A 23,617-nucleotide genomic window follows, 5' to 3' on the forward strand; every position below is an offset into this window, starting at 1 on the left:
ACAGAAAAACATTCCTCTTTTCATTGTTTTCGTTTCCTGATACATTAAAAAACCTCAAAGAAAGGCAATACTTCACCTGAGGGTTTAACATAATCAAACATCAATTATTCGGTGACTACTCCCGTGTAGGAATTTGATTGTCCACTCGCTTGTCACCAAATAATTTATTCTTCTTTCATTTAGGCTATCATGGCTTTGGAAACCGCCCCACTGCCCCTTCATAATATGCAGCTTTATTCAGCATTTCACGGCTTTTTAGTACCTTTTGGACCATGAAGATGGAAAGGTTTCATGCTCTTTCTTCTAATGTACTTTTTAATTTAAAAAGACATATTGAAATGAACATTATAACTATGGTCCTTTACCTCAGTAATCTGCTTCCAGCTGCTTTGGACGATTATCTAATGATAAGTCTGCATGCAGTTCAACAGCAGCAAAGCCTCCTATATGCTCAAAGGCCTGGACCAACAGTATAAATTCCCATTCTATGGCTTAAATACTACTTGTTACATTTTCCTCTGGGCCCACACAGTAGAAATTTGAATACCATGAATACACTCTGCTGTGAGCCACATTCAGGCACATGAAAATAAATGGCTGTGATTTGCTGAATAAGATCAGCTAACTTCCTCATTTTCTTTCATCTCCAGGAGTTAACGAGTTCAAACAGATTTGAAAAGGATTCCAATTGTTCAGAACTCAGTATTTGCCTTACGATTGTCAAAGAAACTAGGCAGTTTGCAGCAGTGCAAGGGAATCCACATCTTCAACCCCCTTCCAAACTAACACTCATTAAGTTCCATTTTTATTTCTCAGATGTGTCTTTCTTGCATGGCATCATGTTCTTTGAAATTTTCTTACTTTATGACGATTTTCTCATTTTGTTTAAAAGTTTCATTTTGTATATTTTCTTTTAATTGCAATGCATGATTTTATTAATGTTTGTAACAGGTAGATGTAAGCCCAGTGTTTGTTTTACATTAATAGCTGCACCTTCTTTGTGATCTTTGCATAAATACATTTTAAAATTTGGTGTAAAGAGGCTTATGGATTTATACATCTCTCCCTCCTTATTATGAGTAGCATTGTTAATGCAACGTCTCACAGTGATTGCTGCGGCCACAAACCACTTTGTTGCTGCATACAAACGAAATCACATGTCAGAAGAAAATTAGGCTGCCAATTCAGTATTCATCAAAGATCACATTAAGGTAGAACAGACTGTATGATAGTGCACTTGTAACCCTCTAGGACCCCAACTCACCTAGTTGTGACTCATGTTGGCCCCTCCCCATTTTACTCAACCCTGCCCACCTTGCCCCACTCTGCCCTCCGTAAGCCGTGACCCAGGACCATATTGCTGCATTTAACTAGTGTCACCCTTCTCCCACACAGGTGAATCAGGTGCAGAGGAGTGGTCCCAGTGGAGCTCATGCTCCGTAACTTGCGGTCAAGGGTCGCAGGTGCGAACAAGAACATGTGTCTCACCATACGGAACACACTGCAGCGGCCCTTTAAGAGAATCAAGGGTTTGCAATAACACTGCCCCTTGTCCAGGTAGTGTTAGCCGCAGATTCTTGGATATTAATGTTGTGCTCCTTTGTTGTTTATATGGGAGGAAATGTGTTGTTTTGTTTTTAACGATTCCATTTGAATGTGTCTCTTGAAGAATGTATCCGTATCCTTTTTGCAGATAATATCATACTGGATCTAATGTTTTCTTTCTTTGATGTTATTTTGTGATTTTCTTTTCCCTTAAATCATTGTCAATTTTGTGTTTTTCCATTCCATATAACTGTGAAGCAATTCATCAGCATTGAAAATGTTTAATGACTTGGATCTCCATGGATGTCGGAGAGCTGTAGATACTGATGTGTCGTCAGCTTCATTTCCTTGAAGGTCAACTGTGCATTTTAAAATAGCTTGGCAGCATTTCTTCAAACATGCTGTAAGGCATTTCTTCCTCAGCCCATGATGTCGTGGCAGATGAGTCACTGGTAGTCAGGTAACTGCATCAGATGCTTTTCTGGCTAGTGATTGCAGTATGGTAATATTTGCCAAAATGCATCTAGTAGGAAAGAGGGTGTCACAAGTCATGATTAATCCATTTTCAGAATTGTTTACACAAGCAAATATGTTGATTTAGTAATGAGACCCTGCTCTTACGCTTAGTTAAAATATTTGATGGCGCTGATAAGCGCAATGCTTCCGAGACGGCGTCACAAACACGCAAGTAATTATGGCTGATCAAAAATACTGCGAGCAACCTCCGCTGACAGTCTGATCTGTGATGTACTGCACTTAATTTTTAGATGCGACATGTGCAAGTGGGAAGTTGGTTGTTTTCAAATGGGTCATTCTCTTATTGTGCGTGGACATCGAGAGCGAGAACAAGAATGAGTCATTTCAAAAGAGCGGTTGCTTAAATACCATTCCTAGTCTGAGTCCTCTATGGCCATTATCATGTTACTCTGACAACACGGGAAAAGGAGATAGCTACACATGTAAATGTAATTATTTATACATAAAATGATTATTAATTTACAACCCAAAATTTTTTCTGAAATCAGAACAACTGACATATCGGATGACTCCTGCTCATGGTTAATTATGGATCCAGATTTTATATTAAGGGCAAAATGTATCACAAAAAAACTTTGAATCTAGTCACAAGTTACATACTGTTATATTAGATTTCTTTTCTCTCTGAAGGAAAAGAAAAGAGGCAGAATCTGAATGAGTCTTTTTTTTTTATTTTAAATTCTATGAACTATACTCCACGAGTGTTGTTAAATCACATTGCCAGTAATATCTGAATGATTGTGGAGGTTTCCCCCCCCACTTCACTTCCATTAAAAATCTAGCACTCGGAGAGATATAAGTTGTTATTTTTTTCCTCTCCTCAAAATACGGCTGATATAGCAATAACTTCACTTAGGCACTGCACCAAACTGGTACAAACAAATCTAGCCTGGCACTGTGCCACATCACCACAGCAAACATGAAGCCGAAATCTAATATTTTGTGAGACAGACAGATAGATTTGCTTACCTCTTAACAGTCACTACTATGGCAGGGTGGAATGACACCTTCATAATGCAGAAAGCTTTAAAAAAAAAAAAAACAAACAAACATTACTTACAGTCTAAAAAAAATATGCTTACCTTATAGTCACCATCTCTAAAAACAGCAACATCATCTGTGAACATTGTTTTGGGCACCGCAGGCTGAGATCAAGCATGCTGTTAGAAATTCTGGGGCTCCATACATGCATCTGCCAAAATACAGCAGTGTTTCTGCTTCGCAAAATATCTCTTTTGAGTCACTAGTGTCTTTAAAACCCAACCAACGGCGTTCTTTTCAAGGATGTTATTCTGTAAAAGAAAAGCCGCCCAGTCTGCAGGAATTGTGATCGTTTTTCACATTTTCTGCTACACACGGTTGACAGAGAGCGGCGGCATCTGTGCAAACACAGGATTAGAGTGCAGTTCTTGGACTGCAGCACGAAGCAGGCTGAGGTCAAAGTCAGCATATGTGATTGTTCTGTATGAAAAATACAATTTAATTTAATTTGCAATTTTTCTCCTTTGTAGACAAATAAAGATCACTTCCTGACATATTTTAAGAAGTAAATCAAATATTCTACTTTTAATAACAATTCCTGTCATGTATGTTGACTTTGAAAACCACAAAGAGCATTGAAAAATGGTATGTGATGCCACAAACAAGAAACAATACATCTAGTACAATCAGGAGTAGAAATCATACAACTACACACTGATACTGCTTTTAATTTAACCTGGCAGTAGTAGAAAAAAAGAAAGAAAAAAAACGCTTAATTTATTTCTGAAAATGGAGATATCAAGCAATTTTAAAAAAATATTAATTTTTTTTGGGTGGGGTGTGTGTGTGTGTGTGTGTGTCGGGGGGGGGGGGCACAAGTACAACTACCGACAAATCCCCTTAATTACGATAATATGGACTCTTAGTTCAATACTTCCATCAATGAGTTTAACTAAGAGCAGACATTTAATTTACATAATAGTTCAAACTAAAATATTTGGCTGCAATATGTTGTAATCAGAGGAGGGTAAGACTTGCTGGATGCTATATTTAACATGATTAAGGCATGTACTCTGACAGATGGTTGTGTTTTCAGGAAAACACTGTGAACCTACAGTACAAGGGCTCTGTAATCAACCAAAATTGCTGCTTATAGAAGCAGACCAACCGTAACTCCACTGCCCTGATGGTGTTGTCACTGGAAACTACTTCAAATGACTCCATGTCAAAAGAGATGGCACTCCACACCAAAACAAATACCGTGTGGTGATTACAGTTGAGCAAAACAGACAATTTAACAAGTTAAGAAGGTGAAGCCTCAGTGGAGGACTATGAGAAAGTCCACCAAATCCTAGTTTACTGCAAGTTAATTAAAACATTATTGGCAAATGCTAATGGTGGTCCAAGAATCTGACCCTTAAGTGTCACAAGTGCATGGCTTCAGTTCAGAGGAAAAAACACACACACACACGCATATGCACATACGCACGCATACGTGCGCACGCGCAGGCGCACAAATAAGCAGAAAACTATTTCAGCATTGCAAGGTGTGGCAGCTGCGTATTTTGAACTCAATATTTTCAAAGTAAGTGCCTCAACCACCACGGGACACTTAGCTAAGAGCATCAAAGCAGTGCCTGGAGGCAGGGGCTGGGAGAGGCTGTGGCTCGCTCTGTGACGGACCCTCGGCTTGATCCTACGATTCTGCAACTGTACAATTGACCCTGAGATCCAAACATTGCACTGCAGGAAGTTGAAGCTTTTGCACAACTTACAGTGATTAGTGTCCCTTTTGGAGAGGAATCATCAATCCTTGTGGACAAAGTAGTCATACAAATAGTTTTAGGGTCTCGCGTCTGATCCCTGAGAATATTTTGTTTATCTCTTATTTTTTTTAAAAACAACAACTGCCTTTTTCCTTTTCTTTTTTTTTTTTTGTTGAGACATCTGAAACGTCTTTAAGCACACAGAAATTGATAATGACAGCCACATCTGCTTGTTAATCCTATTATAGTTCCCTTGTGGCTCATTAGGTAACAAGAGCTCTATATAGTGTTTTGTGCATTGTATATTTCTTTCATTTTTGCACACTTCTTGTGCTAAAATGCTATTTTAATGTCATACAATGACTGTTCCCTGAAAGCTCATTATGGGATGTATTTCAATCAGTAAATTTGCTTTAATATGGGGAGCCATGAGCCAAAAGTTGCTTTAGAAACTAAAAGCAGAGGTTAAACCTTTACACTCTTAGAGAAATGTGCCCACCATTTTATATCTCTGTACATTCAGAAGTACTGCACGTGTCAACACAAGACAGGAGGTGTCTGCCGCTCTGATCTCCATATTTTACTCTCTAGAATAAAAGTTTGGAGCCTATAGTAAATACTCTCTGCCGTTTTGTGAAGACTCACCATCTGTCAGCTGGAATCTAGTTGAGCTCACACTCAAACCGACATGCAATGGAAATAATAACAGTAAGAATGTTTTATGTGGAAGAGTTACACAATATAGCTATTTGTAAAGATCACTGTTTTATGTGTGGTAAAAAACAAATACATTTAAGTAAAGACAGGCAAAATACAAGAACAGTTTGGGACTTTATTGAATGAATAATGCATTGAAAAGCGTCTTTGAGTGTCCTGAAAAAGCGCCATATAAAACCAATGCATTATTATTATTATTATTATTATTATTATTATTATTATTATTATTATTATTATTATTATTATTATTATTATTATTATTATTATTGTTGTTGTTGTTGTTGTTGTTGTTGTTGTTGTTGTTGTTGTTGTTGTTGTTGTTGATGCAAGATACATGGACAGTAAACTGTAAAATTAGAATTGTCAAAATGGCAGCCTTTCTCTGTTATATAAAATAACATTATGGGATGGATTTAGAGTTGGTTCACTTGTGAATTTCTTCCATAAAACTTCAAATATGAAATGTGTGAACAACAGTTGCGCATGCATTTTCATCTTAGAAGGAAATAGCCTCATAGAACATTTGCCAAAGTCAGATTTTGGCCTAATTGAGACATTAGCCTAACTCTGCTCTCCTAACAGTATGGATAATGAAGCTATTGTAATAAAAATACATAACAATAATAAGGGTAGTTTTTTTTAGGAATTTGATTTTGAATTTGGAAATCAACATTTCATTATTGCAGTCATGCACTTGCCAAAAAGTAAAATGAACCCAGCTATTCTGAAGTCTGGAACAAGGTTACAGCTGGTCAGCTTCGTGTATAACCATGATTAGTATGTTAGTGCAATGCCAGTTTTCCAGAGCCATTGTCAGCTCACATTAACCTGATGGTCCACCGCTATTAGATTCCCAGTCAACCAAGAAGACTCCAGAATGTGGATTCACTTTGCTCAGGTTTATACAGTTTATTACAGTTATACAGTTGTTCTGGATGCGTAAACCATGTGTAAGGGTGTCAGTTTTACCCCGAATTATGTCTTCATCATTAAATGAAGAAATACTTGTGAAGCAGCATTTGTTGCTACCGTGTCCATAATAAATGAGTGACGGTAGCAGTTGGTTATGGCTGAGACTCTGTGAACCCCCACGCTGTCTGTGTGCTCCGTGTTTCACTTATCTCTTTCTTTCTTTCTTACCTTTTCCTTTTTTTTCTTTTCTTTTCTTTTTTTTTTAGCTCTGTGGCTAATTGTTTTGATTGATTTTATTTCATCTGTGGCTCAGTGTGGCCTGTGAGGCATTTGTTTATGCTTTAGCAGAGACAGAGAGACATTGATTAGGCCTGACACATTTTCTGTGCCCGCAGTACACGGTGTATGGGAGGAGTGGTCACCGTGGAGCCTGTGCTCATTCACATGTGGCCGAGGTCACCGCACTAGGACTAGGATGTGTGCCCCTCCCCAGCATGGAGGCAGGGCCTGTGATGGACCTGAGACCCAGACTAAGCTTTGCAACATAGCCCTATGCCCAGGTATTATCTGTCTGCGATCTGAATCTTTTTAAAATAACTACATTGCACATAATCCTTTGACAGATTGAAAATGATAGGTGTGTAAAGAAAAAGGAATGGAGATAATTACAAACATCCGTCCCTCAGAGTGGTAGCGGTATAACCCTCATATAGATATACAGTCATTAGTCACCATAAAAGGTAAGTAAAAGGTGAATGAATGCAGGCTTTGTGGTGCATTTAACATAATTGTGCTTACAGAATATTGCAGTTTAGGAAACCCTGCAAATACTGTACCACTGACGTCAAAATCACTTACCGCCAATTGCCTGTGAACAGTAAGCAGATTAGTGATGATGATTTTTTTCCACTCATAAAATGTTTGCTTTGCTCCAGTACCAGACTCAGTGAAAACCATTCAGTTTCACACACTTTCCCTGTGCACAAACATTGAAGTGTGAGCTGCTAACAAATACTAAGAAACTTCTGTAATGTGATTCTTAATATCAAGAAGCTTTAATCAAACCCTTTATAGCTTCCTCCCTTTACATCTTTGGCTATTGTAGGACATTTTAGTTTGTGAAAAAAAAAAAAAAATCTAATCCATTGCAGAGATCCAAAATCTCCAAGTAGCCATGTAATTTGTTTGCTCTCCATTTAATTTCTGTTTTATTGGCTTTCAATCTGAGAGAGAATAGTGATCTGAATATCTCCCCCCCATTTCTGTCTGCCCTCTTTTTCCCTTCATTTGGGACATGCTTGTTGGGTTGTGGTTGGTGCCTCAGTGGACGGACAGTGGCAGGAGTGGAGCTCTTGGAGCGATTGCTCGGTGACCTGTGCCAATGGCACTCAGCAGAGGACCAGGCAGTGCTCAGCAGCCGCCCATGGGGGATCTGAGTGTCGCGGTCACTGGGCAGAAAGCAGAGAATGCCATAATCCTGACTGTACAGGTAAAATCCTGAGCCTCTTAATTATATAACAGCTTTGATGTCTAAATTCAAAATAGTTCTTTCAAACAAAGGAATGGGAGACAAAAACCGAGCCTTTGACAACCTGCTGTCATCATACTACTGCTGTTAGAGGTATCGTGGTCATTGCTATCAACTTTACATTAACTGATTTTACTGACCTGCAGCAATCGTTTTGCTGTGTACCCAAAAACCTGTCGCAAGAACCAAAGCTGTGTGGTAGGAATCAAGAATGATGCTTGAAAACATGCTCTATCAATTGGATTTGAACAATCCAGTTATATATATTGTATGCCTTTCACAAAATTCAGGGTTAGCCGCCCCAACTGTCTGTCAACATCATAGATGTAATAGAGGCTCAAAGATGTCAGCTTAGCGGTCTCGATCAGGCTTTGAATTGTCTGATCATGTGGAGGGTCTGAGCACTCGTAATCTCCTGATGCAATTTTCACTGCAGCAGCGTTAAACAGCTACGTCTATATTCTTCATTTCATTGATATTTGTGTGGCACATGTAGATATCACTATTTTTCAAAGTGAGTCCAAATGTATCCAGTCGGCCAACCTTATGCTCCAATGGACCGCTAAAATAGCGATGAATTCAGATGAACGTCTATTTGGAATTTGTGCTCATGATAATGAAGAAGGAGATACTGTTGTTTGCCTCACAGTGAGAGCTTGTATTATACAATTCATTCATTTAATGAGGCCCACCTATTTAGCAATTCCTATTTGTTTCCAAGGTGAAAGATCAACCATTAGTGAGACAACAGCGTCCAAGCCATAAAATCAGCACATCTCTATGACTGTTTAGCATTGCATTGATAGAGAATTCAAGGCTAGCATTGTATATTTTAGAGACATTGTCAAATATCCATTGATCAAAATCAAAACAGAGTAAAGCACTAAAAAGAAAAAAATGCCTGATGATCCCTCCCAAAAAAAACAGCCTGTACAAGAACATTAAATCAAAATGGTGTGTTCGAAAATTTTATTTCTCAAGGACTGTAAGAACAATGAGGTCTTTGAAACACATGACTGTGCATCCGTCTGAGAAATCAGCTGCTGTGGTGTGGGCAGAGGCATGAGTCGCTACCAGGATTTGATCAATGTCTTGCAGATAGTTTTAGCCAGCAGGTCACAATGGCTTCTGTTTTCTCTTTCTTCTGGTTGCAATCCTGACAGAGGTTAGATGTAGGACATGAAATATGCCCGCATATGTGAAGAAGGGGGTAAATGGAGGTTAAAACGAGAGTGGAGTGTGTTTCCTGCTCACAGGGTGTTGTACCTTTCTGTTCAGACAAGGGCATGTGATTTACTACATTGCTGAAGGGTAGCATCTGGTTTTTTTTTCTCTCTCTAATGCACAGTTTAACAGTGTTCATTACAAGGGCGTAAAACACAGATTTTTGGAAACTTCAGCATAAAATGTGTTTTAGTATAGGCAAAGTGATGCAAATAAGTACCACTCACGGGGCTGAGATTTTAGCCATAAAACTGCCATACTCCTGATTATTCCAAGTAATCTTGTTAATTTTTTGAAATATTACCAACATCTACAACATAAATGCATCAATAGAGAGGGGGAAAGATGGAAGCAAACATTAGATTTCAGGTGTCACACATTAATTACCAGTGTGGATGGCAGATAAAACCTTTAAAAAAAGAAGAAAACTGCCTATAGTGCTGCATCTTTTTAACTCATGTTAGCAAATGCAATGCCCCTGAGAGTGTCTGTTTCTGACTGAGCGTGATTCTGTTGTAGCTAACGGCCAGTGGAACCCTTGGGGTCCGTGGAGCGGCTGCTCAAAGTCCTGCGACGGTGGATGGCAGAGGAGAGCCCGGGTATGTCAAGGGGCGGCGGTGACTGGGCAGCAGTGCGATGGAAACGGAGAAGAAGTCCGAAAGTGCAGTGACCAGCGCTGCCCAGGTGAGACACGTTATAATTATAATATGGCTTAAACGAGAGTGGCTCTAGCGCCACTGAATCAAAAGCACTAGTGATAATTATCTCTGCAGAGTGAATGACATGTCTCGTTACAGGAGATCAGTCCTATCTAAAGATGAGATGCGGATAAGAGGAGGTGGATGACTGAGCATGAATATGTTCCAATAAATTAAGAAATTTAAATACTGGTGACAGGCATGCTGAGCGATAGATGTATCACCAAAGCTCATCGAAAGAATTTCATTATAATCTCTTTTTGAAGTAGAGTCTTAAACATAATACATTTATTCTCTGAAGTAAAGAAAGCAATGCTCCACATAAACATTCAAACCGTTTTTATGGTTCTAATTATGCTGCACCTACGCTAACAAAAAAAAGAAGAAGCTGTGACTTAAAAGAAGGGTGCATTTTGTTACAATCCCTAAATGTCATGCCCAAATTCACTGACACAATACAGCTTTGATCTCCTATATTTCCATACCTCAGTTGTGTAGGCAATATCAAGAAACTGTTGCATCATGTTTGAAATACTAAAGCTGTTTGCATCGGTGCAATAACACTTGTATCACTTTGCTGCCCAGCTCCGTACGAAATTTGTCCCGAGGACTATGCAGTGTCGATGGTGTGGAGACGGACCCCTTCAGGAGAACTTGCCTTTAATAGATGCCCACCCAATGCCACGGGTAAGCATGAGATCAGAATACACTCATCTGGATTTGCTATTACAGCTCATTTTGCTTTAGATGGAGCTCCGCATGATATTTTTGAAATAGTACCCCTCAATAGCTGTCAAAGAAGTGATAGAAACAGTCAAATATAATGTAATGGTAGCCTTTTTGCAATTGAACATCCAAATTATTTGGGTTATTTTATAAGCTGTTCAGTTATAGAATAGAATAGAATAGAATAGAATAGAATAGAATAGAATAGAATAGAATAAACACTTCAATAGAATAGAATGATATAGAAGTTAGTACCATTGTTTCAGAAACAACAAGAAATCCTTTAGTATCTGTAGCTGTCAATATACATGCGTGAAATAAAAAAAAAAAGAAGAAGCAGCATGCATATTTTCCAACAGGTTCAGCTGTTACTTCACAATAATAATAATAAGCATTATAATAAATAATGCTTGATGTCTGTTACCTCAGTAACCTTTCTTCAAAAGAAAAAGCCTTTTTTTCTTTTCAGGATGTCTGCATAATATTTGCACAGTGGACAAAATCAGTTTGAAAGTAATAAAGTGACACATATTTGTTCATTCTGTTTCCACATGCTGCACACGTCGGTAAACAAATTGAGCACTGGACAGGAAAAATGGCAGCAGTGATTCTCAGGGCATTGTGAGGGAAAAGCACACTGAGGCAAGCCTTCAGACATTATGCAGAGTCTTTAATGTGCACAGGAAGAAGAGCATTAGAACAGAGGAAGAGAGTTCTGTAACGGGGCGAGATGAACTCTCAGCTCTTGAAAAGAGGCATAATGCAGAAAGTGGGGAGAGGATGAAAAGGCTTGCAACCTCAGATAAATCTGCTCTGATACGGGTTAGCTTTGTTCCCAGTGAAGGTCAGTTTGCCAACAAACAGACAACAGGACACTGAGGGACTGTGGGACGCGAAAGTTAGATGTTGGTTTGACACAGTGATCTGCTGTAAATTGTAAAACAGTTGGATGTGCTGGAATGACATTTCCTTCACAGCCATAAAAAGGATAAGTGGCAAACTGGATGTAATAGCAAACACAGTGTCATTCACAGATGGCTTACCTGCGGCAAAGTTACGTGGGGTGAGATTTACTCGCATGACATTAGCTTTCCAGCTTGACATTAGTTTTATGGCTGATAACTGTTTGGAAGTATGGTGCTATTTCCAGTTTGTAGTGAGGGCTTGGAAGTGGATGTGTGTGTGCCGGTGTGTGCTAGTATTTATTTTTCTTTCCTTTTTTATTGGAAAAGTAACGCCTATACTGATTAAGAATTTCATTTACACCAAGTGCTGTTTTTATGGGCCGGCCTCAGCTCAGTCAGTTAGTGTGAGACACTTGACTCTTTACTCTCCTGCTCTGAACACAAATTGTGTCGTGTAAGTCTTGGCTATAAAAGAGTAATGCTTCCTACATTCTCTTTCTTTCTTTCTTTCTTTCTTTCTTTCTTTCTTCTTTTTTTTTTTTGTTCAAATACGGCTGTATTCAGGTGCAATTCTGGGAATGTAAACACTGCAGATTTTGTCAGTTTCGCCGGACAACACAGTGTAGAGTTTCGCAACAAGATCAGAGCTGAGTGCTTGGGGAATGTCATTGTTGTAATGCACTGAATGGTTTGCGCAAAATGATAATATCACAGTGCTATTTCTTTCTGCCAGAGGACCTGGTAGTGCCTTGACAGTGTCTGTCAAGATAAAAGGAGAAAATAGCAGCCGACAGACATTTTTTATGTGGAAGTATGGTGCATCCCCCTGTCAATATTGGCACTGACCACTGGAAAAAGATCATGATAGACAATAGTTCCGGTCGGGTCAAGTTTATCTGTAAAGCCTTTAATCACAGTTCCAGTGTCAGCGGGTTTCACAAAGTCCACATTATGAAATTATAAATGAGACAAGCACTTCCCAACCTTTCACCCATGATTACATCAAGGTCAAAGTCACATGCTCAATGAGAGAAATTTGAAAAGACACCTCATGGATAGCCCTGCTTTTTCCTGGGATTTCTCTGACACGTTGTGGGAGCAGAAATCAGGTCGAATGAGGATGAAATATTGACCTGTAAGAGACCGAACTGTGTAACATGAATGCAGCATGACTGCATCAACATGAGCCTTCAAGTATGTCAGGGGTCTCCAACACCTACTCAACCATAGTCACTGTCGTCATCAAGGTCATTTCAGGGAAACAGCAGTCAGTACAGAGGCGTAAGCACCTCCTTGCTCATCATGGATGACAACTGCCACCAGCGGCAAAAGGAAAAGTGAAATTCAGGGCACGCTTACATACAGCAGATGAACATTTTATCATCAGATCAGAACATTCAAAAACAGATAAACACGACATAAATAAAATATATGAGTGAAATGTGTTTTGATATTTTCAAAACAAAATGAAACCTATGTTATACCATAGCTGTTATTGTGGCTTTATGATGAGTCACAATTCCCAATGAATTAGTGCAAATAATCCGGATGAAAAAGAGAGAAATTAAAAGTCCAAAATCTAAGTCTAATAAGCAAATTCTTCTCAGATTAATGGAAATAAAACAATCCTGTTGTGTCTCATAAATCAATTAGACAACATCCTCTAAAATTTTATTTGAAATTACTACTGATGATTTGTCAGAAGTGCCAGCAAAATGTTTCTCCCTAAAATAATCACGAGATTGTTTCGTAATTTTCTGCAATTGGATCACATCCAAGAACACAAAATTCCTTCCCTGAGAATGTTTTTAATGATGTCTCATTTCAATATCCTCAGTCAGTGTTTTAGCTTTCTGAGGAAGAATATTTGAACAGAAATTTTCAAAAGTAAGCAGGGAATGCTTGAAGCTCAAGTCGTGAACAGGACGGTGCCATACTGGCAGACAGCAGTGGTTTTGATTAGACGTATCTTCACTGACCTATATTTCATCGTCTACCTGCTCTACATACACGAGTGATGATGCAAAGATAGATGACAGATCAGTAAAGGCTTGGACTGTTTGTCTCTAACCCTGTTTGATCCTACTGTCAACTACAATGAATAACAAAAAAATAACATACCTTTATGCTGCTCTGGATAACAACACTTAAAACATGTGATTACAAAACTGAGAAGCAAGGCACACAAAAAAAACAAGTATGAAAGCAAGAGAGCTTGCATCTCTATATGTCAATAGATTGTAGTTTGCTGGAGGGATGGGAGAGATAGCTCCACCGCAAACCTCTCCTCCCCACACCCACGCCTTTTCCTGAATTTCCTGAATTATGTTTTATTGCCAGTCATGCCACACAACAACATCAGCGTTAATCAATTTTGCAAAATACTGATTTGTTTTGTCCCACATTTATACAGTTATGTAAGTAACTTTTTAGGCTTATCAATTTCAATTTCAAAGTCCCGAATGTGACCTCTTATTGTTGGTGAGTTTCCCCCTTTGTTTGTAATTCTTACCTGAGCATGCACCTTTTTTTAGTTTACATTGACCTTGAGAGTCTGAAGTGAATGTCTAATTTTCAAGCATCAAAGCCACCATAAAACAAACTTAGAAGAAAAAAAAAAGTATGTGAAAGTGCTTCTTTGATTGCTCTCGGCTATAAATGTAGAGGTAGGGGTAATGACAGTGAATAAAACCACCCAGGTGCGGCCAGTTTTGAGGCAGACAGCTGCTCAGCACAGTGTAAAGCAATGGGCCTCTCCTGCTGCCCTCTGGGTTGTCTCATGGTGCTGCTTGGATGCTCCTGGCACATTGCAATGTTTTGTGTGCACTCATGGCTTCAGCGCCTATCACCAAGTAGTAGCTGTGGAGAAGGTGGGCGGAGGAGGTGTGGTTTTGATCTCCCTCTCTTTGTCTGTGTGTGTTAGTGTATGAAAGACAGAGAGAGAGAGAAGTAACAAGAGATAGCAGGGTTTGTGTAAGGCACGGATACCAGGGGAAATGTTTTGTATGGTGGGAGTTTTCCTCCGGATGTCGGGCACCTGTGTTGGAGCGGCGGGGCGATGTGTGAAGTGCACTTCACCAGGTCGACAGCTGGGATGTTGTGATGTTGGACCCTATGTATGCTGTACATGACGACGTGGGTGGATATTGGGTTGGATGTGCTATTTCGGGAACAGTGTTTAAAGCCCTGACAGCTATCACAGTTGATCGGCTACATGTTTCAATAAGCTGTATCATCACGACACACTGTGCATTTATTAAAAGCCTTGGGACTACATTGTTTGTTGTAATAATAAGCCACCTCTATTCAAATACTGCATTATTTCCTTCTAGAGAGCTTTCTATTCATGCTTCGTCTCTAATGCACGTCGTAATGGGTGACATCAAATTTTGATGATGACTGATGAGCAAAAGAAATGGACAAAAGGAAAGAAAATAATTCCTCTCTTCTTTTTTTCTTCCCCCTATCCTCCACCCAACTCCCCCCCTCTCCTCAACTTCCATCTGCCTTTCTTTTCCTCTCCTTTGGTCCTAATCCTCCCCCCACCCCCGCCGCCTCCTTATATGCTCTCTGCGCCTGCTCATCTCCCCTCTCATCCCTCCCCGACTGATTCTCCTCTCCAAATCTGTCGCTGTCTCCTTCCCCCTCAACAGGCACCACTAGTCGACGCTGCTCTTTGGATCACCGCGGTATGGCCTTCTGGGAGCAGCCCAGCTATGCTCGATGCATAACAAATGAATTCAGATACTTGCAGCAATCAGTAGGTGCAAAGTCAGCTCCCTCTCACAGCCTCTGTTTCCAATGCATCATAAATTACCTCCCCAGTGTTTTCCCCACCCCCTCCTCCATACCCATCATACTGTAGGCAAAGATTAAACACTTTCAACAGTGGAGAAAATTCAACTACACATATGTTCCCCTTTTTTTCCCACCTTTGTGAAAATAGTTATCAGTTCCTTAATGGTTCTAACATGTTCTCAGCTGTATGTGCCCCCCTTTGTATAACGGAAAACCTAATGAATGGCTGTTGATCAAATAATTAAGAATCATGTGTTGTGGCACTTAAAAAGTGGTACTCCCCACTTGATGTGTTTTAATTAGTATACTACTTTACAGTAACATTCCATGGACAAGAAACCGTGCCAAATGTCCAGGAAAATAACAAAAACATTTTCCTCAGTAGAATCATTTCAAACCATCCATGTGTGAACTCTTTCTTTTTGCATGTCTGATGAAATATTTTAATCACACGCACAGAACAAAGAGGTCAACAACAGTTTATTGGAGTATTTAGAATTCACTTTAGCTTTTATCCTTGAAATATAATAGTGCTTCCACTAGAATGGCTAATTTTGGTGACTCTCCAGTTGAAAGTGAAATAATTCGAAAGAGCTTAGATAGCACATATAGCCCTGCACCTGTGAACGTCTACATAAACCCTGTGCAATGATGTGAAATGTCATTTCACTGTGCAATTTCTCCCTAAATGTGTGTCTTCTGCTCCAGTTAACTCTTTTATTCATATTGGCTCATTTCAAAACATCCGCAAGGCAGAATACATTTCGGCCTGGCTTAGATATAAGTGTCACATAAAGGGCCTTAGAGAGTAGTGTCTTTCTTCCTGATTTTTGCACTCCATTTACTCCAAATATGTAGCTTAGTGTGCATCTTGCGAACAGTCAGAGTACACCAATGCCCCAAGTTCTTTCTTCTCCTGTTTTTGGAGGTTCAGGGGCACCTTGCTAAGGGCCAGCGGATGCTGGCGGGGGATGGGATGTCCCAGGTCACCAAAAATCTACTGGATCTCACGCAGAGGAGAAACTTTTACGCTGGCGACCTGTTGTCCTCAGTAGAAATCCTTCGCAATGTGACAGAGACCTTCAAGAGGGCCAGCTATGAGCCATCATCGGATGATGTGCAAGTAAGTGGACACAAGGTTTATTTCAACACTGAGACATGAGCCTCTGACACATGCAATGTCACTGCTTGATCAAGTGCATCTTTTTTTGTCAAAATATTTAAGTGGATGACTATAAATATTGCTAGATTTTAATACCATCTCTATATACACACAACAACACCTCCTGCAATTGGAGGAAGATTAAAACATGTCTTGTCACTCTAATGAATCAAGAGATATCCTCAGTGTCCTTAGTGGTTTGATCTCATCATGTCGGGTTGACTTGAGACTTGATCCTCTTTTTGTCAATAGGATGATGGAGATTATAGCTAAACCTCCTCCTCCATTATCAACAATACAGTTTATTCCCTCAATGCTGTGCCATTTTCACAGACAACCATTGTACAGGCATATTTGACATTATCATACTTTTTCTTCACAATGTAGATATGTTGTTTTCATGTGTGTCAGGCTCATAGTGCTTTTAAGATTAAACAAAATTGGATGGAGGTACTTGCTTTGAACTGAATTCTGCTTCACAGTTCTTTTGTGAGTTTTCATTCCTGCTTTGTAGCCATATTGAGCCTCTTTTGTTGTGATTATTTTGGATGAAGATGAAAGTAATCATGCTCGGAAATTAGAAAAGTATGAGTACAACCCAGCAGCCATTTTCTACATAAAAGTGGAAATAATGTCTGTTTTAATCATGAAAGTTGAGTAAGTTTATTCGCACAAGACAGAGATGAGTATCTGCAGACTGATAATAGTTTTGGTATACTAAATATGCACATTGCTGTCTTGCTTTATTCTGACAATTTGGTCTAAGAAGACAAAATGTAAACTGAAAACAGGCCAACTTACTCTGCTATTTCAGCTTGAGATGTGATGTGATTTAATTGGCATAAGACTCCCACTTCAGGTTAGGTTATAGGTAATTAAACCATGAAAGTGTTCCGCTCACTTAATTATGCGCTTGCAACTTGTGGTGGTATTTGGACTGTAAAATGTCAGGGATGCTCTTTCTCCTCCTTGGTCCTCTGTTGGTTTACTGCACTTTTATCAATCTCTGCAAAGCATACGGTCCTTCAAATTTTCCGCAGAATTAATAGCTAAATGTGGCTTCTGTAGATGGAAAATCTGATCTCTGTTCCGCCATTTCTCCCCATAGAAAATCTATACGAAGAGGAAAGCATCCTGACGGTGGTTATTAGGAGAGTTCTATAGTGTGTGTGGGCAGACAGGAGAGCAGTCAGGCAGCCCAACCCCTGCGTGTGTCTCTGCGCTAATGCAGTGTTAAAGTGGGCACATTACCACCAGAGGGAGCATAAGCATTCAAGTAGAAAACAAGATAGCCTGTGTCAAGAGAGAGAGAGAGCCACTCCCTCAGGCACATTGTGGACCAGACGAAATAACAAGGCTAAAGATCAGACAGGGGTCCTATTACTACTGCAGGCATGCACCCAAAGACGTCCCTGCCCACTCTCCAGTGCTGAAGAAGACAATCCACACAGCTGCTCAAACATTCCCTTTCATCTTTTTTTTTTTTCTGATTGCAGCTTTTGCCTTTCACCTGTAGCAATAAGTGATTGCTGCAAGCTGCAGGAGGTTCAAGTTGTATTTTTTGTCAGAGCTGATCCACATACAGCCTCTCTATCGCCTACCATCATGTTATCATCAACACATCTTGGGAAACCCCATCAGCACCGCATTACTCCCTCATTTAATTCCCCAATTCCCTGGGAGCAAACATCCATATATTAGCCATAGCAGTCCTCCCTGATGTCAAAACTTTTAAAAAGACATCTTGATACAGTGCCTGTAATGTTTGTGTGGGTGTGTTATGTATTTTCTCTTTCATCATTTCTACAGAACTTCTTTCAAATCATCAGCAACCTCTTGGAGGAGGAAAATAAAGAGAAATGGGAAGATGCGCAAAAGGTAAGCATGTGATAGTAAATAATTCAGGTTGCTGCAGGAATGTTGTTTGTCTCTGAATGAGACCCAAAGCTTGTTTGCAGTGACTCTATGAATAGTGGAAAGAAGGAAAGTCAGGTTACTTTTTGAGGTCGTGTTAGATTCATGCCCTATGGCATGTGTGACATCTGGCCTCATTTAGAAAAATAAATTCCTCACAGTTCCACTTGGTGGCAGCAACACTGCCATAGAAACAGCTCCACCGTTTACTGCAGGACCAATTCCTATAGCACCGTTTCATTCAGATGATACAGCTTATGGCAACTGGTGTGATAAGATATTTGAGTTGAATCCTCTCAAACATTTTACATTTCAGTGCTTGTATCATTGCAGGCTTAAATTCCTTTTTGCAATATATCTGCCTTTGTGAGGTAACACTATTGCATCTATTGGAAACAATAAATGAAAAGTATAAATTCAAACTTGGACAGGAACCACATCCCCTTCTAGATACCAAGTTTATCTATAGAGGCTGGTGGTTCTTAGCTTTGTCCTCTGTTGGACACCTCTCTCAGCTCTAGAGGTGGCAACTCTCGTTTTCAAAGCTGCGATTTGTGGCTCAGACAACCTGAACCCTGGAAATCACGCACATCCAGGCTCTGACAGAGATACCATCTGCAGTGACTGCAAGTCTGCAAAGGGCATCTGCTCTGTTGTCACCTTCACTGGTAAATCGACTTGAATTAGGTGTCACACATTGACACACAACTGAGCTGGTTGCCTTAAAATAAGTCAGATCTCTTTTTTGTCTCAATTTCTTTACACCTGACTTCAACAAATACAGTATGATGGAAATACCGGCAGTTAAAACATTGCTAGACATGCCAGTCCTGGCACTTTATAGAGACAGTAATTAGGTGTTTACTTACTGCAGTTTGAGTTTGGCAGGCACCAAAGGTATGATCTCGGTGAGAAGTCTCACAAATGAACAGTTCTGTCTGTGAGAATGTGTCAGAGACAAGGACAGAGAGATCAGAGGGAATATAGAAATAGAAAGCATTGTCTGTGATGGAACACCAAGAAGGCATATGTGACGTGGTCAATTAGTCTTGCTTTTAATAAGCCATCATTAGGAAAAAAACAAATAAATAAATCAGCCACAAAATAGTTTCTAAGGATGTTAATTGAGGTTTTTCCTTTTTTTCAAGTGAAAGTATAAGAAAATAAGAAAGTATTTATATAACTTTAGAAATTGACTCAATGAGATAAGCCTATTTCTGAATTTCAATAATATGATAAGCAATGTACTAGTGTGGATATATTGTTTCATGGACTAGTTTTGTGTGCTCGATGTTTTCTATTCATGTCTCAAATCTTCATGACAAATGTATTAGTAAAGTTCGGAGCAGTAAAACACAATGATGCTTTGGTTCAATATGAGAGCTGTGACGCACAAATGATGCACAATTTCATACTTTTGTTTATGGATTCTGTAAAACCTACACAAGCAGAATCTTTCCAGATTCTACTCAAAGAAGCCACTTGCCAATAAGATTTAATGGACATGTCGTGGAATGCTACTTCAATTTTGTCTTTGCACCAAGTGGACACAGGCTCAATGATGTTGTCTGGTTTCGACAGATGACGCCTGGACTTCACAGTTTAACGTTTTTCTCACTTGCTGGGGATACTTGCATTAATGAGTGTTCCGGTCTCAGTTTGCACAGCACCCACACACTGCATGCTGTGGACATTCACAACGCTCACATGAAACACCTCACTATGAGGTTTTTACTGGCTGTAGAGTTGGCTTTGTGCACAGATCACTATATATTCACCTCCTGTCACTGTTACCATGGCAAGGAAAGGAAGAGCTCTGTCTACAGAAACTCCTCTGCAGCCATTTCCCTGTGCTGCCTTCACATCTCATGGTTGCCATGGAGACCTGCAGAACGAGCATGACTGCACTCTGCGTCAGACATGCCGGAAGGGGCGACGTGATGTGCTTTTCTCCCCCACTATGGCTTTCACTCTGCTGTGTCAGAGGCTCTCAGCTTCAGCATGGCTGAACATAGCCGCCACACATGTAGAAACATGTGCAAACACAGAAGACACAAGCTATTACAGACAAGGGAAATACCTGCCTCAGGTGTTTGTTGAATATTCACTTGCAACATAGTCTTAATTACTATGCCACTCGCTAATTGCTTGACATCATTACTGTATCATCACAAGTCCTGCATTATTTGTTGAACAACATGCATGACCCATACAGAATTGCTCTCACAACATTGTACTCTTTGCATGTTGTGCAACAGGAGTGTTTCCACTCTGGCATAGATAGTGGGATGTACTGACAGTGGGGACACTGTCAGTACATCCCAGTCGAAAGCCTCTCATTAGATTGGACCACTCACCAGCAGACAGGCAGCCATGACTGTGGTCCAATCTTTTGAAGGTCAATTATTGGATTAACACCCCTTTGATTTATTGACCTGAGGGAGAAAGAGCTGACTGGACCAGCAGTGTGGCCAGTGGAGCCATGGAGCTGTCCATGGTCCTGAATTCCTGCCCGCATGATTTCTCACTGTGTGGTGATGTCCATGAAGCAGCACATCAACTGAGGCAATCACCCTTGACTTGGCAGGGCCTTTTAGAGGAGAAGCCAACTTGCAACTGTGTTGGCAAATGTGTCGGTCATGGGTCTGATGCCGATGTCACATGGACGGTTCAATTAGAGCTTCAACTAATGATTATCTTCTGACACCAGTTGATGAGGAGATTATTTTGTTGATTTACTCACCAATCTTATTGTATAGACATATTTGTTTTTCAATTTTACCAGTCAGTTGAATGTTGGGGTGACCCAATTGCATGAAATGTATGTATAACAAATACAAAATATAAAGCAAACACAAATTGAAAGATATTTTCGATTTTTTTTTTAGTATCACAGTTATTTGAAAACTAATATAACTATGTCTCCACAATCGATAAAATATACATTTTGTTTATGTTTTGTTATTTTTCAGTGTTTGTCGTTATCCATATTTCTGCAGTTTGAATCTAATGTGTTAGTAGTATGCCCTTTTTTTCCAGATAACTAGATTTTTATTTCAACATCAATCTACATTTTCAGCATTTTGTGAAATAATAGACATGTCATTCAATTCAAAAATGTCTTCTTATCTGTTCCTCTTATTAACGGTGTCTCTTATCCTCTCTAGATCTACCCCGGAGCAGTGGAGCTAATGCAGGTCATCGAGGAGTTCATACACATTGTTGGACTGGGCATGAAGGATTTCCACAATGCCTATCTGATGACTGGAAACTTGGGTAGGAATAAGCCTACTTTTCCCCTCAGTCCAACAGCCAGCATGCTCATCTTACATTGCATTTCTGCCCAGCATGGACACATAATCCTTCTACTCTGCTGACTTCCAGTGTCAATTTCTCCCTAACCTCATTAATTTAGAATAAATGGCGCATGGTGAGGGTGGAGGACTAAAATTACAGCAAATCAATATTGTTAATTAAAACTGATCTTGTGGTCTTAATGTGCTAAATTCCTATGAAAACACTTAACACCCTATCCAATATCAGGTGCACGCAAGCTCAGGAAGCTGGTACACCACAAAAGACACACAGCATTTATGTGGAAGAATTGACACTTAAGGGATAATTATCTGTATAGAAAACAGGTTTCTTTTTAAAACACAAGCTAAAACATCAACAATTATATAAAGTAGTGCAATGACATTTTTTTTATTAAAATGTTTAAATATTTGAGTCCAGTCACAGACATTCTCATCCCAGCTATATTTTCAATAATCACATATAATAATCAATAATAATATGTACTTTATATTGACAGGTAAAAAAAACAACATTCTGTCTGATGCTGTGCTTTCACTGCAGTTCTTTGAGAGAGGTGTGATTTAGTGGAGTAGCCCTTTGAACATGTTTCATAATAGCACAGCGTCATAGAAATGATGATTGTTTGTCACTTTCTTGTGAGATTAGCAGTCAGAGAAAAACATACTGTTAAAGCATCTGACAAAAGATTGGAAGTTTAATTAGACACAATACTATGTGGCTTAAATGAGCTTTTTTGCATTGCTGATTTTTGTCAAGATTAGAAGTCCCTTTTTTAGAAGAGAAGAAGAAAAAATTGGAGTCTTTAGATGTGAGTCTTTGAGTGCAATATTTCTCCTCTCCAGTGTGTCTGTGGGTTCTTTCAGCTTGTGTCGCACAGGCTCTTGGATGATCTGAGGTCTCAGTGGCATTTCATTTCTTACTCAGCCATAAATGGTGTCTTACTGGAATGGAATAATAGAACTGTGGGCTTGATTTATTCATGCAACCGAATGTGAGCATGTACTGCCGAGCTGGTAGGCAATTCCTCTTGAAGAGTGAGGTTTTCTTCCTTGTGTTCTTTACAATAGCAAACGTTTGACCCACTTCCAGCAAACATTCACTCCAGTGAGCCCTTTATGGTATATGATTTCCATAATGATGAATAGGTAGCCCCTCAGAATCGCATACCAAATATGGTTCAATGAATGCACCCATCAAAATCCCATTAGGAAACAGTGAGAGTCAAATTAACTAATGGATTTGGACTTGGAAATAGGGTTTGCATGCATTCCACAATGCCAGACATTAATGACTTCTTTCACAGATATGAGAATATTTCTGTGCCCTTCTCCTATTTTATACTTCTTTCAATTTGGCTTAATGATAGTTGTCCAAAACCGGTGTAACTCCCCCCTTTTAATGCTCAAAAAAGCATTAACACATGACCTCTGCTTTATATGCAATGAAAAATCAGTGCTGTGAAAATGACTCTAAATTGAGGGCTAAGTGTTTTATCCACATGTGTTCATTCCTTGAGCTGTGTATTGTACTGCTCGATTATGAAATACTTGATTCTTATTGTATTAGTCAACTATATCATATGTCTGGCTTCAAAGGGGACTTTGATTTATACATCAACCCTATTGTTGTATGGTTTTATGATGATGCAAAAAATTGCATTAAAACTGAAATGTGAGCTCAGAATTGAAAGAAACAATTTCATTGCACGATAAGTTAACATTTCAAACTATTACTTGAAGGCTAAAGAAAAACATTCAAATATGAAAACTGATCTAAAAGTGATGCCACAAACCTTTACTGACTTTTTTCTTTTGTAAGTTAGACAAATGAATTGATAGAAATTTATGGTTTAATTGTGAAAGTGACTATAATTAGAGAGCATGAAA

At 39.4% G+C, this 23,617-nt stretch overlaps 1 protein-coding gene across 1 annotated transcript in view; it reads left to right on the top strand.

Annotated features, from left to right (window-relative positions):
• adgrb3 (adhesion G protein-coupled receptor B3) overlaps positions 1-23,617 on the top strand; it is a gene marked incomplete at its 5' end in the record, with an annotated part of 112,241 nt that overhangs the window by 46,074 nt on the left and 42,550 nt on the right. Inside the window, 9 exons of the mRNA XM_080507948.1 lie at positions 1,396-1,557; positions 6,854-7,018; positions 7,783-7,947; positions 9,730-9,894; positions 10,494-10,595; positions 15,193-15,299; positions 16,266-16,460; positions 18,309-18,377; positions 21,581-21,689. Coding sequence (XP_080364074.1) covers positions 1,396-1,557; positions 6,854-7,018; positions 7,783-7,947; positions 9,730-9,894; positions 10,494-10,595; positions 15,193-15,299; positions 16,266-16,460; positions 18,309-18,377; positions 21,581-21,689 — 1,239 coding nt within the window. The remainder of the gene's footprint in view (positions 1-1,395; positions 1,558-6,853; positions 7,019-7,782; positions 7,948-9,729; positions 9,895-10,493; positions 10,596-15,192; positions 15,300-16,265; positions 16,461-18,308; positions 18,378-21,580; positions 21,690-23,617) is intronic.

The sequence above is a fragment of the Blennius ocellaris genome, assembly GCF_963422515.1.
Source record: "Blennius ocellaris genome assembly, chromosome: 13".
In the NCBI taxonomy this organism is placed as follows: Eukaryota; Metazoa; Chordata; class Actinopteri; order Blenniiformes; family Blenniidae; genus Blennius; species Blennius ocellaris.